The sequence below is a fragment of the Puma concolor genome, chromosome C2 (assembly GCF_028749965.1).
Source record: "Puma concolor isolate L17-30 chromosome C2, mPumCon1.1.hap2, whole genome shotgun sequence".
Taxonomy (NCBI): Eukaryota; Metazoa; Chordata; class Mammalia; order Carnivora; family Felidae; genus Puma; species Puma concolor.
In genome coordinates, this window is record NC_141675.1 from 18,559,373 (window position 1) to 18,580,251 (window position 20,879).

Below are 20,879 nucleotides of genomic sequence, written 5' to 3' on the forward strand. Positions count from 1 at the left end.
CAAATAAGACGTTCGGGGTGTCAGGGCTTCGCGGGTGGGGGCGCGCGCCTCGCCCTCGGGCTTCAGCCTCCGCAGGCCCCGGTTCGGACGGATTTTGCCCTAAAGACGGTGGGAGGGTGGGGAACTGGGGGGCTAGGGAGGGGAGCACTGGCGGCTGGGCGCCTTTCCATGACCGTGCCTTTCCTCTGTACCGACTTTCTCCCAGATTTGCTATGTCAGAATCATAGTTTTTATAGAAAGGCAAAATATTTATTTTTGCCTAAAATAGTATGACCTGCTTGGCAGGTGCAAGCGTTTCGGGAAGAAATGCCGAGAAATTGCATTTTGCTGCGTTCTTTGTTGAAAAATTGTTGACCAGTTTTTTGCGTCTCCACAATATTTTCATTTTTGATGCAGTCACGTAGTTTACCTTTTAATACCTGTTTGGGTTATTTCCCCCCCTTATTACCTTTTTGTTTGTTTATTAATCGTAGCTTTACCATTCCAAGAATCCTCACATGGATCATTGATTCAGTCAGCAAATATTGATGAAATGGTTAATACGTGCCAGGTAGTGTCCCAGCTTCTGGGGATGCAGCAGTAGTCAACGTGAAAATTCTAGCTTTCTTGGAAATGGGCAATAAACGTAAATCAGATATGTATTATAGTTGGTGATAAGTACTAAAGAAACATTTAAGGGAGGGAAGGGATAGTGAGTGTGGGCGTCAAAATTTTTGGAAGGAATATTCAGGATAAGTCTTCCTGAGAAATAACATTTGGGAAAAAAGACCTGAAGGGTGTAAGCCTTAGAGATTTAGGGACTGATTTTAGTCAAAAGGAAAAGTGCTGGAGGCTAGAGTATGCCTGGATTCATACAAAAACAGCAATCTGCCGCAAGGGAAACTAGCCTATGATATGAGGTGAAGGTTCTTAGGAGGACTTTGGGTTTTCACACTGTCTGAATTCAAAAACTATTGGAAGATTTTGAGTTTATTCATCTCTACACCCAACATGGGGCTGGAACTCAGGAGCTGAAGATGAAGAGTCACATGTTCTTTTGACTGAGCCAGCCAGGCACCCAAAAAGTATTGGAAGATTTCAAGCAAACGGGTGACTTCTTGTGATTTACATTTTTTAAAGGATTATTTGGATTGCAGCTCTGAGGCCAAAAGAGGGGAAAAAGTTGAAGCAGAGAGACTAGGAGGTTGTATTAGTTTCCTTGTGCTAATTACAGAAAATATACTGGCTAAGACAACACAAATTTGTTCTCTTACACAGGTCAGATATCTCCGTAGGCTAAAATCAGATTGCTGCGTTCCTTTTATGTATTTTTTTTTTTAAGTTCATTTATTTATTTTGAGAGGGCGTGCATGAATGGGGGAGGGTCAGAGAGTGAGGACAAAAGAGAATCCCAGGCAGGCTCCACACTGTTGGCACAGAGCCAATGCAGGGGCTCAGTCACCCGGGGCCCTGTCTCACAACCCCATGAGATTATGACCTGAGCTGAGATCAAGAGTCAGGGTTTAAGGGACTGAGCCACCCAGGTGCCCTGCTGTGTTCCTTTTAGAGAAACTAGGGGAGAATCCTTTTGCCTAAGTTTTCCAGTTTTTAGAGGCCACCTGCATTCTTTGGCTCCTGACCCCTTCATTTTCAAAGCCAGCAGGATAGAATCTTCATATCTTTTTTTTTTAATTTTTTTAAATGTTTTATTTATTTTTGAGACAGGGAGAGACAGAGCATGAACAGGGGAGGGTCAGAGAGAGGGAGACACGGAATCTGAAACAGGCTCCAGGCTCTGAGCTGTCAGCACAGAGCCCGACTTGGGGCTGGAACTCATGGACCAGGAGATCATGACCTGAGCCGAAGCCGGCCGCTTAACTGACTGAGCCACCCAGGCGCCCCTAGAATCTTCATATCTTTGTTTCTGTCTGACAAACTTCTCTCCCTGTTAAAAGACACATGTGATTATACTGGGTCCACCTAGATAATCCAGGATAATCTCTCGTTTTGAGGTTCTTAATTTAATCACAGCCACAAAGTACCTTCTACTGTGTAAAATAAAATACTCGCAGGTGTTGGGGATTATGACCTAGGCATCATTGAGAGACCAGGTAAGGGAAGATAGTGCCTCTGACCACTGATGAGTGGTGGAGGTGGTAAGTCGTCCAGCGCTGGATGTGTTTCAAAGGTAGAGGATTTACTGATGGAGCAGATGTGGGGTGTAAGAAAAATGAGTCAAGAATGACTGATTATAAGGGCCTGGGTGGCTCATTAGTTAAGCATCTGACCTTGGCTCAGGTCGTGATCTCACGGTTGCTGGGTTTGAGCCCAGCTTTAGGCTCTCTGCTGAGAGTGAGGAGCCGGCTTGGGATTCTCTTTTTCTCTCTCTTCCCCCCCATCTCTCTGCCCCTTAATGACATGCACTTTCTGTCTCTCTCCCTCTCTCTCTCTCTCTCTCAAAATAAATGAATAAACTTAAAAAAAAAGAATGGCTGATTATAAAAAATTTTAATTAAAAAATAAAAAAGGGCTCAGTCTGTAGAGCATGTGACCCTTGATCTCCTGGTCATGAATTTGAGCGCCATGTTAGACTACAAAGTTGGTTGAATCATTTGGAAAGAAATTCTGGCAATACGAGTAATCACTAATTTCTTAATTAGCTTTTGCAGTTTTGTTTCTTTGTTTCCTAGCAGTTTTGCAAGATTTGGACTGGTATTTTCCAATTGATTTTGAGATTCCTGAGGGCAGATATCATTTCTGGTTTTGCCCCCTAGTTTGTCCCTCATGCCTGGCATTTTGGTAAGACTTCAGTAAATATTTACTGAATGAATACAAGAATGGAAGGCTGGAATCGGCTTATTATATTTTATTTGCAATATTGTTTCCAAAACTTTTTTTTTTAATTTTTTTTTTAACGTTTATTTATTTTTGAGACAGAGACAGAGCATGAACGGGGGAGGGTCAGAGAGAGAGGGAGACACAGAATCGGAAGCAGGCTCCAGGCTCTGAGCCATCAGCCCAGAGCCCGACGCGGGGCTCGAACTCACGGACCGTGAGATCGTGACCTGAGCCGAAGTCGGACGCTCAACCGACTGAGCCACCCAGGCGCCCCTGTTTCCAAAACTTTAATGTATGTTTATGTGAAATGCTTTCATATGTGGGTAAGTAAAAGTGTTGCACACAGTACATGATGTTTGCATAGATAAATAAATACACAGTGTAGATGCTTTCCCTACATGAAGCTTCATAATATGATCTATAACATCTATGATCTTGTTTCAGTATTAATATTATTTTGGTAGCATGAAAAAACTTGTGTTTTACTTATAAAAGTAGAATGATTTCCCTAGAAAAACTCAAGTACTGACAGTTTGGGGCAGTGGTTTCTGACAGCTCTTTAAAGGGAATATTGACCAAGCTCAGTGTTTTACACAGGAATGGGTCAGGTCATGTTTTTATTCTCTAGCAACATTATTGATTAGCCTGGAAAGCAAAGCAATATGTAGTTAAGACTGCATTGAATTTTCCCTGTTAAGCATGTTCTCTCCAGTCATTTGTATCAGATGAAGATGAATAGGTCACAGACTGAATTTTATTGTCCAGCAGTTACTTAGGGTGTGGACTGTACCAAGTAGTTCTAACTAGTGCTTTTGTACTAATCTCAGTATTAATAATCTCAGATGCAGTTTTTGGGTAAGCATTTTCTGCTGTCATAGCTTCACAGTGTTGAAAGGAACCTTAATGGTCATCCATCTACTCTGGAGCCTTTCAAACACTTGAAAGCTATATTTACAAAGGAGGCTTGGCCACCCCCAGGATCTATTCATGTGATTTACTGCCCATTCAGTGTACTGCAGATGACCTCCTTTTTGTGTTGGAAGGAAATGGTGCATATTTATTATGTTTGGGAATTGTGATACATTATAATACTTACAGAACTAAGCTGCTAGTAGTTTTTCATTTGTAAATCTGAGTATATAAAAGTGTGAGAACCACTTCCATACATGTAAGTCCCCACCATCATGATCATATATAGAAAATCGTTTTTGTGTGAATGTTTAATGTTATTTGTTCAAAGCCTTACATTAAATACTAATGTTATTTTGTTTTATAAGTTCATACTTGATGGTAGCAGGTCACTTGAAGAACTTAGAATGTTTCAGCTATGCTTTGATTAATGACATCTATTCTTTCATCTTTGTTTTGTTTCTCATGGTATGATATATTTAACATGGTTTACTCTGTTTTATCTTGTTTCCTTCCTTGTAAAATATCTTAAAATCCATACCTAGTGTTTGAGTAACCTCTATTCAGTTATTTGTACTGTTTGCCCTTGATGGAGATTCTCTGATATACCTAAACAACTTCCCCAGTTTATTTACACACACACACACACACACACACACACACACACACACACACACACACAGAAATTCAAACTAATGGGTATTTTTAACACACTTCATCCATTAGTCCTAATATCAATGAGTGATCAAAGTACAATTGTAGTATGCCACTTTTAAAGCAGGTATATTGGGGCACCTGGGTGGCTCAGTCACTTAAGTGTCTGAATTTGGCTCAGGTCATGATCTCCTGGTTCTTGAGTTTGAGCACCTCGTGGGGCTCTGTGCTGACAGCTCAGAGTCTGAAGTCTCCTTCAGATTCTGTGTCTCCCTCTCTCTTTCTGCCCCTCCCCCGCTAATGCTCTTTTTCTCTCTCAAAAATAAACGTTAAAAAAAATTAAAGCAGATATATTAAAACCACTTCCAAAGACTGATATATTTAATTTCTGAATTTCTCAGGATTCTGTTGGTTTCAGCATTTTCCCAGTTTGATACAGTCCCCACAACTTGGATTAGCCTCCGTTTTACGGAGTGTGTGTGTTGTGGGGGGGATGGGTGGGGAGGTCTGTTGCTATTAATAATTTTTTTTTCCTTTTAACTGCCTGGTTCACTTAACTACAGTATGTTACCTGCCCTTTTAAACAACTTGTATTTGTTTGAAGGTTGATACAATGTGTGGTAAAGGGACATTTTCATATTGAACAGGAAGAGGAGAGAAGGTAAGTATTGGTATTTAGAAATTCTGCTGGGACTGAGACATTTTTAGAGGAAGAGAAATAATAATAGAAAAATTAGAATTTAGATTCCAACAGCAACCTTTTCTGACAACAGAATTGTTGTAGAGATAGTGCCATCATTTTTCTTATCCTCTGTCAGATTTATTTTTTATCCTTTTGGTGACATGTGGTCAAGTGGCAACTCCCTTTAAATTTTCACTATTATCACTAAAAACCTTTTTTAAAAAACGTTAAAGATTCAGTGGCATCATAACTTAGAGGAGACCACAATATACAGAAAGTGTAGAATCCTATGATAAATGAGATGACATTAGATTAATCATAAATTTAGAGGTATGTGTAAAAAATGTTTTACAATAGGCCATAGTTGCTGACATAGGAGATACCTACCGTAGATGATCTATATTACACAAAGCTCTCCAATTACAAATAAAGGCTGAGAATTTTTCTATTGCAGTTTTGTTAAAAATATATTTATAAAAAAGAGGGGCGTCTGGCTGACTACCTTGGTAGAGCACGCAGTTCTTGATCTTGGGCTGTTAAATTCAAGCCCCATGTCAGACTCTGCACTGACAGCACGGAGCCTGCTTGGGATTCTCTGTGTCCTTCTCTCTTTGTCCCTCCCCCTCTTATCTCCCCCCCCCCAAATAAATATTAAAAAAAAAAAAGTCCCTTAAGAGACATAGTTCTTGTGGAAACAAGTGATAAATATTCTTGGGAAGATTTGGAAGGATCCCAAGCATGCCACCTAGGAAATAACGGTTGCATTACATAAGTGATGATTATTTCTCTACCAGTAAAATGTAATGGACTGCTCTGGAAATGAGTGCTATGTTATTACAGTGCTAAAATAATCGTAGCATTAAAATTGTTCCTGTCAGCAGATTAGTGTCGTGGCTGATTTGGGTCATAAAGTATTATAGACTTGAGAAAATAGAGAAGAGTTATAGGAAGTTCATTTGTTGCTTAATATTTGTTGCTTAATATTGTGTTGGTAAAACACAACAACAACAACACCCACCCCCCCACACACACACACACGATAGTGATGCACAACACACATGCACACGCAGACAAGTACCTGGCAACCCTTTGAATGCTCACCTGTACTTTCTTGGCATAGTTGTTTCTGCCTTGAAGGAGTCGTGGCATCCCTTTTAGTCTGAGTTACTGCATGTTCTGTACCTCTTAAGAAGAGAATTGGGGGAAATAAGGTGGTGGAGATGGCAGAAGGCAGTGTGGAAATTTTAATTCCTTTCTCAAGTTACTCTGTTGTATTCAGTGAACTTTTTTTTTTTCCCTTTCTGCCCTGGCTTCTGATGCCTTGACTTCTGGGAAATCAAAGCTTTGAGGAGAATGAAGAAAATATTACCTGGTCTTGCTGTTCCTTGGATATGTTAAGAAGCTAGGAGAAAGGAGTTTTCACTTTCTTTCTGGTTTAAAGTGCCTGAGCAATTTTTCTAGCATTAAGAAGTGTGACTCAAAAAGTAGTATGACCAAGTGGCTACCAAAATCCAGTTTCTCACTTCATAAAAATTGATGAACTTAATAGCATTAATGTTTCTCTAAAAAATTAGGATCATTCTCTATCCAAATTTTTGTCTTCCTGTCTCCTTAAAGTTTTGCTTAAATGTTGATTTTTCCAGGTAAATCTTGATGAGCAGGAAGTATCTTTCAAGAACTGGTTTCATCTAGGATTTGACTCAGATTCCTGTAGACATAATCAATGTTGAAGTATTCTTTGTATAAAATGTGGGTTTTTAAAAAAATAAACACGTATTTATATCTACATGTATTCTTGTGTTTATCTAGATTAGCTCTGCAAAAATATTTAAGAAACTGGTAACTGATTGTTCTAAAGGAGCAAATGGCAGACTAGGAGTGGGGTTTGGAAGCATATGCTTTACTGTATATATATATTTTTTTATTTTTGAAATTCCCCCCTCTGTATGTATGACTTATTTAAACATAGAAAGAAAAAGGTTGATTTGAACAGTATACAGTTTCACAGATCTTTTCTTCTCTTCACAGTGACATCCTGAGAGAAGATGGGAAAGGGCTGCAAGGTTGTGGTTTGTGGCTTGTTGTCTGTGGGGAAAACAGCAATTTTGGAGCAGCTCCTTTATGGGAATCATACAATTGGTAAGACTTTTTTTGTCTGGTTTCTCTGTAGGTTCTTGGAACTGCTCGGTGTCTTTTGTTGGTCATGCTAACCTAAAGGTGCATGATGGTACACGAAAGTGAGGTGTAATCCAGAAGGACGTAAAGGGTAGTAGAAGTCAACAGAGATTGAAAGCCAGGGGAATGGGGGGAAATAGGGGAGAGAAAAAAAATCTTAGTTATTGAAATTCAAGAGTATTTGCTGTAAGTTACAACAGGTAAGAAAACAAATGTGTGTGTGTGTGTGTGTGTGTGTGTAACCTTTTATATATGTGGTTTCCTGTGTATTTATGTAATGAATAGTTGTCTCAGAGTCATAGAATCACTGACTTGAGAATAGACTGAATGATCTCTCATTCAGGTTTCAAACATGACTTCCCAGTACTGTTGTATAAGTTGTAAAAATGGGAGAAATAGCTGTTTGCTCTAATATGACCTAATTTTGTGAATTGGGTTATGTCATTCATTTATGCATTCATTGAGTTAAATGATTACTAAATACGGCTGTGATGAGGCTTTGTGAGGGTACAGAGGTGAAAAGGACAGTATCCCTGGCTTTTTTTATTTCATTTTTTATTTTAATTAAAAAAAACACTTTTTTTAATTTAGGCAGCAAGCACATGCAAACGGGGCGGGGGGGAGAGAGAGAGAGAGAGAAAGAAAGAGAATCTTAAGCAGGCTCCACACTCAGAGCCTGATGTGGGGCTCAATTCCACAACCCTGGGATCATGACCTGAGTTGAAATTGAGAGTTGGATACTCAATGAACTGAGCCCCCCAGGTGCCCCAGAGCACATTTCTATCGTACTTTTATTAACCATTTTGATGAGCTCTGCTGCTCTTCTACCTTCCCAAAATAATATTTAACAATTTTGGTTTTATTATGATGCTGGTGCCAGCAGTTCTGAAACCCTTTGGTTTCAGAATCTCTCCTGCCACAAATGCTGCACTATTGAGTCTTAATATTTTACCTCCTGATTCTAATTTATGCCTGTGCCAAAATAATTTATGTCTGGTGGAGAAAATCCCTTGACCCTCTTAAAACCCCAAACAGGGGGCGTCTGGGTGACTTGGTTGAGCGTCCGACTTCGGCTCAGGTCATGATCTTACAGTTCGTGAGTTCCAGCCCCGCATCAGGCTCTGTGCTGACAGCTCAGAGCCTGGAGCCTGTTTCAGATTCTGTGTCTCCCTCTCTCTCTGCCCCTCCCCTGTTCACACCCTGTCTCTGTCTCAAGAATAAATAAACATTTAAAAAAAAAAAAACCCAAACAGGTTTTGTTTAGGTTTTATTGTTCAATATTTTTACTGTATTAGAAATAAAACTGAGAAATTTTAAAATTTCTTAGATAATACATTTATTACATGCTAAGATAACATTTTTATGAAAAATTATATTTCAAAAAATTTGGTGTGAGGATGAGCATTGATTTACATTTTTTTAAAAAATTTTTTTAACGTTTATTTATTTTTGACACAGAGAGAGACAGAGCATGAATGGGGGGAGGGTCAGAGAGAGAGGGAGACACAGAATCAGAAGCAGGCTCCAGGTTCCGAGCTGTCAGCACAGAGCCTGACGCAGGGCTCGAACTCACGGACCGCGAGATCACGACCTGAGCGGAAGTCGGACGCTTAACCGACTGAGCCACCCAGTTGCCCCTGATTTACATTTTTGGAAAATCTAATGTCCAGCTTACTAGAAGGCAGCTGGATTATGTCTACTAGCTTTTGTATTTAATCAGTTGTGGTGTGTTTTTTTTAGTTGAAATATATGAAGAAAACCTGGCCTCATACAGATAAATCATTGGAAGAGGTAGTATGTTAATAGCCTTTCCAGATTGTCATGGACATTCTTTTTTGGTATTTCACTAAAACTCAACATGTTGTGGTTACTCAAAGGTTATTGCGATATGGAATCCGAAACCACATCAGTGAACTATCCCCACTCTTACATTAAAATCTCATTGATCTATCTTGGACTATGAGTGGAATTAAAAAAAATTTTTTTTTAATGTTTTTATTATTTTTGAGACAGAGAGCATGAGTGGGGGAGGGGCAGAGAGAGAGGGAGACACAGAATCAGAAGCAGGCTCCAGCAGCACAGGGCCTGCCTTGGGGGCTCACAGACTGTGAGATCATGACCTGAGCTGAAGTCGGACAGTTAACCGACTGAGCCACCCAGGCACCCCAACGAATGGGATTTTTACCCAACAGTGGTTTTTTAACATCGTAAATGGGCCATTTGAAAAATGCTGGCTGACTGAGATAAGCGGATCTTCCAGGTAACATTTATTAATATCATCACCAGTCTTATCAGTACTGGGAAGCTACTGAGTTCATGGGGATAGATACAGTTCTTATTTTCACTTTCTTGAAAGCTCACATTTCATCATTGACAACAAATAATGTCAGTTATTTTCCTTGAAAACCATAGGCTCCCTTAATTCATTTTTTTAATTATTTTTTTTTCAACGTTTATTTATTTTTGGGACAGAGAGAGACAGAGCATGAACGGGGGAGGGGCAGAGAGAGAGGGAGACACAGAATCGGAAACAGGCTCCAGGCTCTGAGCCATCAGCCCAGAGCCTGACGTGGGGCTCGAACTCACGGACCGCGAGATCGTGACCTGGCTGAAGTCGGACGCTTAACCGACTGCGCCACCCAGGCGCCCCTCATTTTTTTAATTATTAAAAAAAATGTTTATTTTGGGGGGCAGGGGTAGAGAGAGAGAGAGAATCCCAAGCAGGCTCCATCCTGTCAGTGCAGAGCCTGACTTGGGGCTTGAACCCGAGCTGAAATCAAGAGTCAGTCACTCAACCTGAGTCACCCAGGTGCCCCTTCCTTAATTCATTTTTGAGAAAATGTCTATTAAATACCCCCAAATACCATAGTTTTCCTGTCATTCCTTCTTCTTCTTCTTTCTTCTTCTTTCCTCTTATTCTTCTTGTTTTTCTTCTTTTTTTATTTTAGAGAGAGAGCACACGAGCAGGGGAGAGGGGCAGAGAGAGAGAGAGAGCACAAGAATCTTAAGCAGGCTCCATGCACAGAGCCTGATGCAGGGCTCAGTCCCAGGACCCTGGGATCATGACCTTAGCCAAAATCAAGAGTCAGTTGCTTAACTAACTGAGCCACCCTGGTGCCCCTGTCATTTCGTCTTTAAAAAAAAAAAAAAAAAAAAAAAAGGTGGCTACTTCAGTTTGCCGCTCAAACCCAAGAGCTTTTCCTCCAGACAATTACCACAATTCATTATGCAGAAATACTTTATGCACACTCCCATTAATCACATGGAATATTAAAAAATGTAAGTATGTATACTCAAGGATTGAGATTTAATAAAGTCAGTAATTTTTAATGCTTCATGAAGGGCATTTGTAAGTGAAATTGGCTTTTTTTCCCCAAAGTGCAAATGTGAAAAATACAACTAATACAGTTGGTGCTTTTCCTTGATTTGTATTAAGGTGCCAGCAGTTTTATCTACCATTGCTTTTGCATCATCAGTGCAAATGTCAACACAGTGGAAAAGAAAAATGTCTTAGATCATTATGAAAATAGTTTTGCCCACATGGATTCCCTGAAAGGAGACATCAAGTGATCTTTAGACCATAGTTCAAGAGCTGCTGGCACATGTAAATATTCTTAGCTGAGCAATGTTCTGTACTATGATTGTTTCTTTTCTTTGTTTTTGTTATTCTGGAGGCTAATATTTGCTTTATTTCTTTAGTTTTGTTTATACTTTTTGCTAATTCTTCTACATGTATACATATTTCTCAGTTTTTACAAAGTCAGCTATACCAGATACTCTCTTTTTTTCCCCTTGGCCATATCCTTCTAGGAGCTAGTGATCCTCTTGTCCAGGCCTATTACACAGCTAGCACTGTGGAGCTTTTCTTTACCTTTCTTTCTTCCTGAGTTTGAGTTCCTGTTTCTTAGATATCTTGTCATCTTCTTTGGGTTTATGACGTTTTGATGAAGCATATCTTTCAGGACTTTTTATGGGTTTTAGAGGTTGTACAAAGGAATGGAGCATCAGGTCATGACAGCCCTTAAAATGCCCTCTATGCCTGGTACATGGTAGTAATCCTAGGGCTTCTGAATAATGATATTTACTGTTGTCCGTGTGATTTCCTGTACCTCTGTGTTAGGGTCTGTTTTCTAGAACTGATGTCTTCCTCTTTATGATTATGCGCTAATGTTGATGGAAGGCCTCTTCAAATAGTTACCTGAGGAAACATACATGATACACTTTTTTAGTCTTCATATGTTTGAAAATGCCTTTTACTCTCAAAATTATAATTTTGATGGATATAGAATTCCTAACTGAGAATAATTTCCATTCAGAATTTTGCAAGCATTGCTCCATTATCATCTTTCTTCTTTTATTATAAAATTCATCATACACATAGAACAATTCATAAAACATATGTATGGCTTAATAAATATAAAACAAATCTTTGTAATCTCCATGCATGTCAAAAAGTAGAATATTGAGGCACTTCAGTAGCTGCCCATGTTTCTCTCTCCAGTCACAACTCAGCCCTTCCCTTGACTTTTGGTTAATCATTCCCTTGTTTTCTTTATAGTTTTTCCATCTATATATGTATCACTAAATGATATAGTTTATTTTTGCCAGTTGTTTACTTTGTCAGTGGAATCATACTGTATACAATTCTTCAGTTTTTGTCTTCTTTTGCTCAGCGTTATATTTGTAAGATACATCCGTACCGTTGTAGGTAGCTGTAGTTTAAACTTCATAAATTATGGTATTTTATTATATGAGTATCCCTAAATTTATCTCTTCTATTTTGGTGAACATTTTGATTAATTCTAGTTTGGGGCTATTAGAAGTAATGCTATTATAAACAGTCTGGTACACTTACCCCAGCTATTATATAGATAGTTCCTGGCTTATATATGTAGGAGTGAAATTGCTGGTTCATAGAGGATGTGTGTTTTCAACTTTACCAGATTCTCTTCTTGCTTCCAGTGTTGCTTTTGAGAAGCTGGGAGCCATTGTGATTCTTGACGCTTTGGATGTGGAAGCTTTTGTGGCCCTTTTTTTGTGTTGTGAAATTCACAGTGGTGTATCAAATTACCTTTCACCAATGGTACTGGGCACTCAGTGGGTAACTTGCAACATGGAAATGAATGGTCTTAAGTTCTGAATTATTTTTGGATAATTTTTTCTGGAACTCTCTTTTGGATGCTGGACCTTCCGGACTAGTTCTCTAACTTTTAAGTTTCTCTTCTGTCTTCCATCTCTCAATATTTTGTTTCACTTTTTGAATATTCCTCATCTTTATATTGCAGCCCTTCTGTTGAATTTGCACTTCTTAGAATCCTGTTCTTATTTCATGGATGCCCTGTCTTATCCCTTTTAGTAAATACTGGGTAGTGTTTTTGTTTTCTTTGCATAGTCTTTTCCCTCTAAGGTGTTCTGCTCGCTCTTTCTTTCTTTCTTTCTTTCTTTCTTCCTTTCTTTCTTTCTGTTTGTTTACTTTTGAGAAAGAGAAAGAAAACACTCAAAAGTTGGGGAGTGGCAGAGAGAGAGGGAAACACAGAATCTGAAGCAGGCTCTAGGTTCCCAGCTGTCAGCACAGAGCCCAACACAGGGCTTGAACCCACAAACCGAGATCATGACCTAATTAAGCCACAGTCAGACACCCAACTGCCTGAGCCACCCAGGCACCCCTAGGGCTCTCTTTTCTGATTTTTGGTCTTTTTTTCCTGGAGTGTCTGGTAATTCTTGGTTATCTGCTCTTAATTAAGAATGGAGAACTAAAAAGCTAAATGAAAGCTCTAAGTGTGTGGATAGGGTTTATGACTTGGAGCTTCACTGTAAGGTGATCTGGGTGGCGCATTTGCTCGGGGAACCCTGGATATTAGTATATTTAGGTATTTTCCTTTTTTACTGGCCATATTCTTGTACCTAAAGAATAAAGACCTGGCTGCCAATATTTTGGGAGTAAAGGGAGCATGTTACTCAACTGCCCCGTTTTCACTATGGAACTAATACCCTCTATCCTACAGTCCAGGCATACTCTGTTTCACCTTCTCCAGAGATTGCTCCCTTAGTCTTCTGCTGGTGTGGGGGGAGGGGTAGTTGCTCAGTAGCATAGAGTGGGAGAGGAGATCGAGTGGATGGAAGAGCTATGGCTTCAGTTGATTTATAACGTACAAAATATTAAAAGGCTTAAATTTGAAGGTGGAGGGTGGGGGAGGAGGACCAGCCTGACTTTTGGTGGATAAAACATCCACCATGACAAAAGTCTGGGTAAGTTTGCCGTTAAATTTTTTTATAATCAAAGCCCAATAAGTTTGTGTCTTAATAGAATAACCTTTAATTTCCCTAAGGTAGCTTAATTTATCACAGGATCGTACATATACTGTAAGCTATGAATAATTTTTCTTTATTAAACTTTAAACACATTCCTTAATATAAAGAATTATAGTGGGATGCCTGGGTGGCTTAGGTAAGCGTCTGACTTCGGCTCAGGTCATGCTCTCAGTTTGTGAGTTCCAGCCCCGCATCAGGCTCTGCACTGGTGGTGTGGAACCTGCTTAGGATTCTGTGTCTCCCTCTCTCTCTCTCTTTGCCCCTTTCCCCTTGAGCTTTCTCTCTCTCCCAAAATAAATAAATAAACTAAGAAAAAAATAATGATAGCGATAAAAGTATTTGGTTTCTCCTGTTCCAGTCCGTTTATCATTATTTGATATTCCTTTCAATCTAATACTTGATGGATTTTTTATTTAATACTTACAGATATTTTATGTAAGGAACCTTTAACAAATCATTCAACAGTATTTAGGTTGTTTAGGAAAACTATAGCAAGAGTTTTCAAAAACCTATACAAGCATACCTCATTTTATGATGGCATGTTCTGCTGATACTGTGTTGTTTACAAATTTAAGGTTTGTAGTGACCCTGAGCAAGTCCATCGGTGCCATTTTTTCCAACAGCATTTGCTCGTTTTGTGTCTGTGTGTCACATTTTGGTAATTCTCACAATAGTTCAAACTTTTTCATTATTATTTTTGTTATCTTGATGTACAATCAGTGGTGTTTGATGTTACTATTATAATTGTTTTGGTGCATCATGAACGGTGCCCATATAAGACAGTGAACTAAATAGATAAATGTTGTGTGTGGTCTGGTCTGACTGTTCCACCAAATAGGCTGTTACCCCATCTCTTGCCCTCTCCTCAGACTTCCCTATTCTCTGAGACACAACACCATTGAAATTAGGCCACTTAATAACCCTACAGTGGTCTCCAAGTGTTCATATGAAAGGAAGAGTTGCACATCTGTCACTTTAAATTAAAAGCTAGAAATGATGAAGCTGAGTGAGGAAGGCATGCGGTAGCTGAGATAGGCTGAAAGCTAGACCTCTTGCACTAGTTAGTCAAATTATGAATGCAAAGGAAAGTTCTTGAAGAAAATTAAAAGTGCTGCTCCAGGGGTGCCTTGATGCCTCAGTTGGTTAAGCGTCCCAAGTCTTGATCCCGGTTCAGGTAATAATCTCAAAGGTTCTTGGGACTGAGCTCTGTGTTGGGCTTTGCACTGACAGGGTGGAGCCTGCTTGGGATTTTCTCTCCTCCTCCTCCTCCTCCTACTACTACTCTTCTTCTTCTTCTCTCTCTCTCTCTCTCTCTCTCTCTCTCTCTCTCTCTCTCTCTCTCTCTCTGTCTCTCTCTCTGCCCCTCCTCTGCACTCTCTTTCTTCTCAAAATAAGTAAACTTTTAAAAAAAGTGCTGGGGTGCCTGGGTGGCTCAGTTGGTTGAGTGTCCAACTTCAGCTCAGGTCATGATCTCACAGCTTGTGAGTTCTATCCCCGCATCAGGCTCTGTGCTGACAGCTCAGAACCTGGAGGCTGCTTCAGATTCTGACTCCCCCTTTTCACCTCCCCTTCTTGTGTTCATACTCTGTCTCTCTCAGAAGTAACCGTGAAAAAAAAAAAAAACCTGCTGCTTCAGTGAACACACTGATTGCCTTAGTGCTGATATGGGGAAAGTTTTAGTGGTCTGGATAGAAGATCAAAGTAGCCATACAGCATTCCCTTAAGCCAAAGCCTAATACAGAGCAAAGCCCTAACTCTTCAATTCTGTGAAGTCAGAGAAAAGGTGAGGGGGCTGCAGAAGAAAAGTTTGAAACTAGCAGAGGTTGTTGGTTCAAGAAGTTAAAGAAGCCATCTTTATAACATAAAAGTGTAAAGTGAAGTATCAAGTGTGGTTGTAGAAGCTGTAGCAAATTATCCAGAAGATCTTGCTAAGGTAACTAATGAAGGTGGCTACACTAAACAATAGATTTTCAGGGGCACCTAGGTGGCTCAGTCAGTTGAGCGTCTGACTTCGGCTCAGGTCATGATCTCACGGTTTGTGAGTCTGAGCCCCGTGTAGGGCTCTGTGCTGACAGCCCAGAGCCTGGAGCCTGCTTCGGATTCTGTGTCTCCCTCTCTCTCTGCCCCTCCCCCACTCATGCTCTGTCTCTCTCTCTCTCTCTGTCAAAAATAAATAAACATGAAAAAAAATTAAAAAAAAATAAACAATAGATTTTCAGTGTAGATGAAACAGCCCTACGTTGGGAGAAGATGCCGTCTAGGAGTTTCATAGCTAGAGAGAAGAAGTCAATGCCTGACTTCAAAGTTTCAAAGGACAGGTTGACTCTCATTAGGGACTAATGTGGCTGGGGCCTTTATGTTGAAGCCAATGTTCATTGACCATTCTGAAAATCCTAGGGCCCTTAAGAATTAGGCTAAATCTACTCTGCTTGTAATCTATAAATGGAAAAACAAAGCCTAGATGAGAGCATATCTGTTTACAACATGGTTTACTGAATATTTTAAGTTCACTGTTGAGACCTACTGCTCAGAAAATAAAGACTCCTTTTAAAATATTATTCATTGACTATTCATTGACTAGTCACCCAAGAGATCTGATGGAAATGTACAACAAGATTAATGCTTTTATACCTGCTAATACAACATTCATCCTGTAGCCCATGGATCAAGGAGTCATTTTGACTTTTAAGTCTTACTATTTAAGAAATATATTTATTTTGTAAGGTTATAGCTACCATAGGTCATGATTCCTCTGATGGATCTGGGCAGAGTATAGGTTGAAACTTTCTGGAAAGGATTTACCATTCTAAATGCCATTAAGAACATTTATGATTCATGGGAAGAGGTCAAAATACCAACTTTAACAGGAGTTTGGAAGAAGTTGATTCCAACCCTCAAGAATGGCTTTGAGGGGTTTAAGACTTCAGTGGGAGAAGTAACTCTGGATGTGATAGAGCAAGAGAACTAGAATTAGAAGTGGAACCTGAAGATGGGGCTGAATTGTTGCAATCTCATGGTAAAACTTTGCTGATGAGAATTTGCTTCTTCTGAATGAGCAAAGAAAGTGGTTTCTTGAGATAGAATCTACTTCTGTGAATGTGCTGTGAAGATTGTTGAAATAACAACAAAGGATTTAAGAGTATCACACAAACTGAGCTGATACAAGCAGCAGCAAGGGGGCACCTGGCTGGCTCATTTGGAAGAGTGTGTGACTTTTGATCTGAGCATTGTGGGTTTAGCCCCACATTAGGTGTAGAGATTACTAAACAAACAAAAACAGGGGCGCCTGGGTAGCTCAGTCGGTTGTGTGTCCCACTTTGGCTCAGGTCATGATCTCACAGCTCGTGAGTTCGAGTCCTGTGTCAGGCTCCATGCGGACAGCTTGGAGCCTGCTTTGGATTCTGTATCTCCCTCTCTCTCTGTCCCTCCCCCGCTCATGTACTGTCTGTCTGTCTGTCTCTCTCTCTCCCCTTCAAAAATAAATGTTAAAATTTAAAAAACAAAACACAGCTTAAAAACAAGGTTTGAGGGGAATGACTCCAATTTGTGTGTGTGTGTGTGTGTCTCTTTTTTTTTTTTTTTTTAAGATTTTATTTTTATGTAATCTCTATACCCAACATGGGGCTCGAACCTACAATCCTGCGATCAAGAGTCGCATGCTCTACCAACTGGGCCAGCCAGGTGCCCCAGACTGACTCCAATTTTTGTAAGAAGTTCTGCTGTGGGTAAAATGCTATCAAACAGCATTGCATGCTACAGCAAAACTCTTTGTGAAAGGAAGAGTCATTTGATGTGGTATACTTCATTGTTGTCTTATTTCAAGAAATTGTCACAGCCACCCCAGCCTTTAGCACACTGATCAGTCAGCAGCCATAAACATTGAGGCAAAACACTCCACCAGCAAAAAGATTACAGCTCCCTGAGCTGTAATGGTGATGGTTAGCATTTTTTAGCAAGAAAGTATTTTTTAAAGTGTAAATTTTTTTTAGACATAATGCTATTGCACGCTTAATTGACCATTGTACAGTTCTCTGAAAGGGAGAGAACTGTATATGCACAATGATCTCCAAAGGCCAAAGGAGACAGAAGACTGAAGCAAAAGGCCAACAAGTTCAGCTTGACAAGAAATTGTTTACTAAAGGGACTAGCAGACAGAAATGTGTCTTGGGTAGCTACAAGTGGGTCTCTGCAACCCCACCTCCCATAAGTCCTGCTTTTACAGCCCTAGCGGCTGAGGAGTACAGGCTGGGAGACCACCTGGGAAGAAATGTTTGAGAATCATAGTAGTATCTCCAGAGTAGATCAAGGACGTTAGCCCCAAGGATATGGTTAAACAGAAAAAGTGTGCGTGGGGGGTGGGGAGGGTTAAGAAGGCTTCAGATCACAGAGCAGTCATCATGGCAGATTTGTCCAAGATGGTGTTAATTTGGTTCACACCTTGCGCCTCTCCAGTCTGGCTCTTATAATCTCCCATGCCCACCTCTTTTGCAGTATTCCCTGAGCCATCAGAGAGGGGCTCTTGGCAGTAGGTTTCTTTACCAGACCGTGTTCAAGTTGAAGACCTAAACCACAGCAGCAAACAGCAACAGAAGAGACCTATGAAAGGGGAGCAAACCACATATATAGCATGAATCCCATTGTAAACTGTCCATGTCCATTGTAGAAAAGGGTTTCCTTCACCAGAACAAGAGAAGCAGCAGGCTAAGGATAAAAGAATAAATGTTTAGTAGGTACTTGTCTGGGGAGATCCTCTCCCTCTATTGAGAAGATTCTAGTGCCTTTGCCCTCTGTCAGGAGCACAGAGGTGGCCTGAGGTGCATGAACGGGAGGGACCTATCAGACATGTTGCCCAAGGGCCAAAGAGTCTATCTGTACATGTAAAATTCAAGGTGCTGCAAACAACCATGTTAGGTAACTAACTAGAGTGCCTTTCGGTAACAGTGCCTGTCTGGAATTTGTTATATTGACTGTTTTGGCCCCAGCTCCAGTAGGATCAACAGGGACCGCTTCAGCTGTCTGAGACATTTCTCACACTCTAATAAGAAATAGCCTATCCATTCTGGGGAAAGTTGTCATTCTAACCCCATTCAAGTGTCCCTTTGCCCAGGAGGATGGGCTGAGCAGTCTGGAGCCACAGTTGTCTCTGGGCTGCTGTGAACTCAGCAACCAGCCTCTCAGGCCTCATTTTTCTGGATGGCGCTAGCCCTAGGCATGCTGGTTTTGGTACCTAACCATGAGTATGGGGTGGTGCTACAGCTAGTCTCTGTCAAATTTAACAAGTGTGTGGCTTCTGGCAAGGCTTCTCCATCCATGCAACTGTGGTATCTGTAAGAGAGTTCTGAGTTGAGCTTTAAGAAGGCCATTCGAGGGGTGCCTGGGTGGCTCAGTCACTTAAGCATCTGACTGTCTGACTCTTGACTTCGGCCAGGTCTTGATCTAAGGGTTGTGAGTTTAAGCCTTGCGTTGAGTTGGAGCCTACTTAAAAAAAAAAAAAGCCATTCTTCTTTCAGTTAGCCTGGCGGTATGCGGATTGTAGGGTAAATGAAACCACCAATGTATATATATATATATTTTTAACCTAATTTATTTATTTATTTTTAAATATGAAATTTATTGTCAAATTGGTTTCCATACAACACCCAGTGCTCATCCCAACAGGTGCCCTCCTCAATGCCCATCACCCACCCACCCCTCCCTCCCATCCCCCATCAACTCTCAGTATTAGATTTTAAGAGTCTCTTATGGTTTGCCTCCCTCCCTCTCTTTCTCCCCGCCCCCCCCCCCCCATGGTCTTCTGTTAAGTTTCTCATGATCCACATAAGAGTGAAAACATAAGGTATCTGTTTTTCTCTGTATGACTTATTTCACTTAGCATAACACTCTCCAGTTCCATCCACGTTGCTACAAGAGGCCATATTTCATTCTTTCTCATCGCCAATTAGTATTCCATTGTGTATATAAACCACAGCTTCTTTATCCATTCATCAGTTGATGGACATTTAGGCTCTTTCCATAAGTTGGCTATTGTTGAAAGTGCTGCTATAGACATTGGGGTACAAGTGCTCCTGTGCATCAGTACTCCTGTATCCCTTGGGTAAATTCGTAGTAGTGCTATTGCTGGGTCAAAGGGTAGGTGTATTTTTAATTTTTTGAGGAACCTCCACACTGTTTTCCAGAGCGGCTGCACCAGTATTCCCACCAACAGTGCAAGAGAGTTCCTGTTTCTCCACATCCTCTCTAGCATCTATAGTCTCCTGATTTGTTCATTTTAGCCACTCTGACTGGCGTGAGGTGGTATCTCACTGTGGTTTTGATTTGAATTTCCCTGATGAGGAGCGATGTTGAGCATCTTTTCAATGTATATTTTCATGAGCCCAGTCCTACATATCATGTCCAGTGAAATGTGTTCCCCTATCACAATCTATCCTTTGAGGATATCTGTACATGACACTGAGTTCTAGGGCATTGATGGTGGCATTAAAAAAAAAATGTTTATTTTTTATTTTTGAGAAAGAGTGTGAGCGTGGGAGGGGCAGAGAGAGGAGGGATCCAAAGTGGGTTCTCTGCTGACAGCAGTGAGCCTAATGTGGGGGCTGCAACTCACAGTGAGATCATGACCTGAGCTGAGTTCAGACACTCAACCGACTGAGCCACCCAGGCACCCCTGATGGTGGCATTTTGATTGGCCCTTTTATAGGGAAGGGCTTATCTGAGTCCAGTGGCTATATCCACACAAGTTAGAGTGTTGTTTTTCCCTTGATTCATGCGTAGATGGCTAATATAACCAATTTGGCAGTCTAAAACCAGTTGGATCACATGATGTATGTGTCCTGTGTGTGGAACTGTCCTAGGTCTTATGGGAGCAGATCAGTCAGTTACTGATGGCTGCTAGTATGTCAGTATAGCAAAAGGGCATGCCAGCTCCCTTTGCTAGGTTCCAACCCACCTTAGCACTGTGACGCCCAGTGTGTTTATAAATTCATAGGGCCAATTCTGAACTTTGTATGGAGGTAAGGCCCCTGGTTTTTGCTGAGGTGTCTGCCTCAGTATTCCTAGTGGGTGAGACAGGCCTATGTGCTGAGACATGGAAAATAGTTTGGGAGGCAGCAGGGTCCTATATTCCATATATCCTTCCATAACCCCCCCATAATGGTTTCTATAAAATTTTCCATTCATCCCGAGCTCATTGGGCCTTTATAGACAGCCCGGCTATCCATGCAGAGGGTAATAAGGGGTCAAGATTCATGCATACATACCATCCAGGCAGCTCTCAGTTCAGCCCATTGGCTGCCTTTATTATCTCTAGTCTCAAACAGGATAGTATCGGTTG

General features: G+C 40.7%; 1 protein-coding gene across 4 annotated transcripts in view; it reads left to right on the forward strand.

Annotated features, from left to right (window-relative positions):
* NKIRAS1 (NFKB inhibitor interacting Ras like 1) overlaps window positions 1-20,879 on the forward strand; it is a 50,984-nt gene that overhangs the window by 398 nt on the left and 29,707 nt on the right. For all 4 annotated transcript variants that reach the window (XM_086676269.1, XM_025913905.2, XM_086676270.1 and 1 more), the window contains exon 2: window positions 7,091-7,201. In XM_086676269.1, the coding sequence (XP_086532395.1) occupies window positions 7,108-7,201 (94 nt within the window). In that variant the 5' untranslated portion in view covers window positions 7,091-7,107. The remainder of the gene's footprint in view (window positions 1-7,090; window positions 7,202-20,879) is intronic.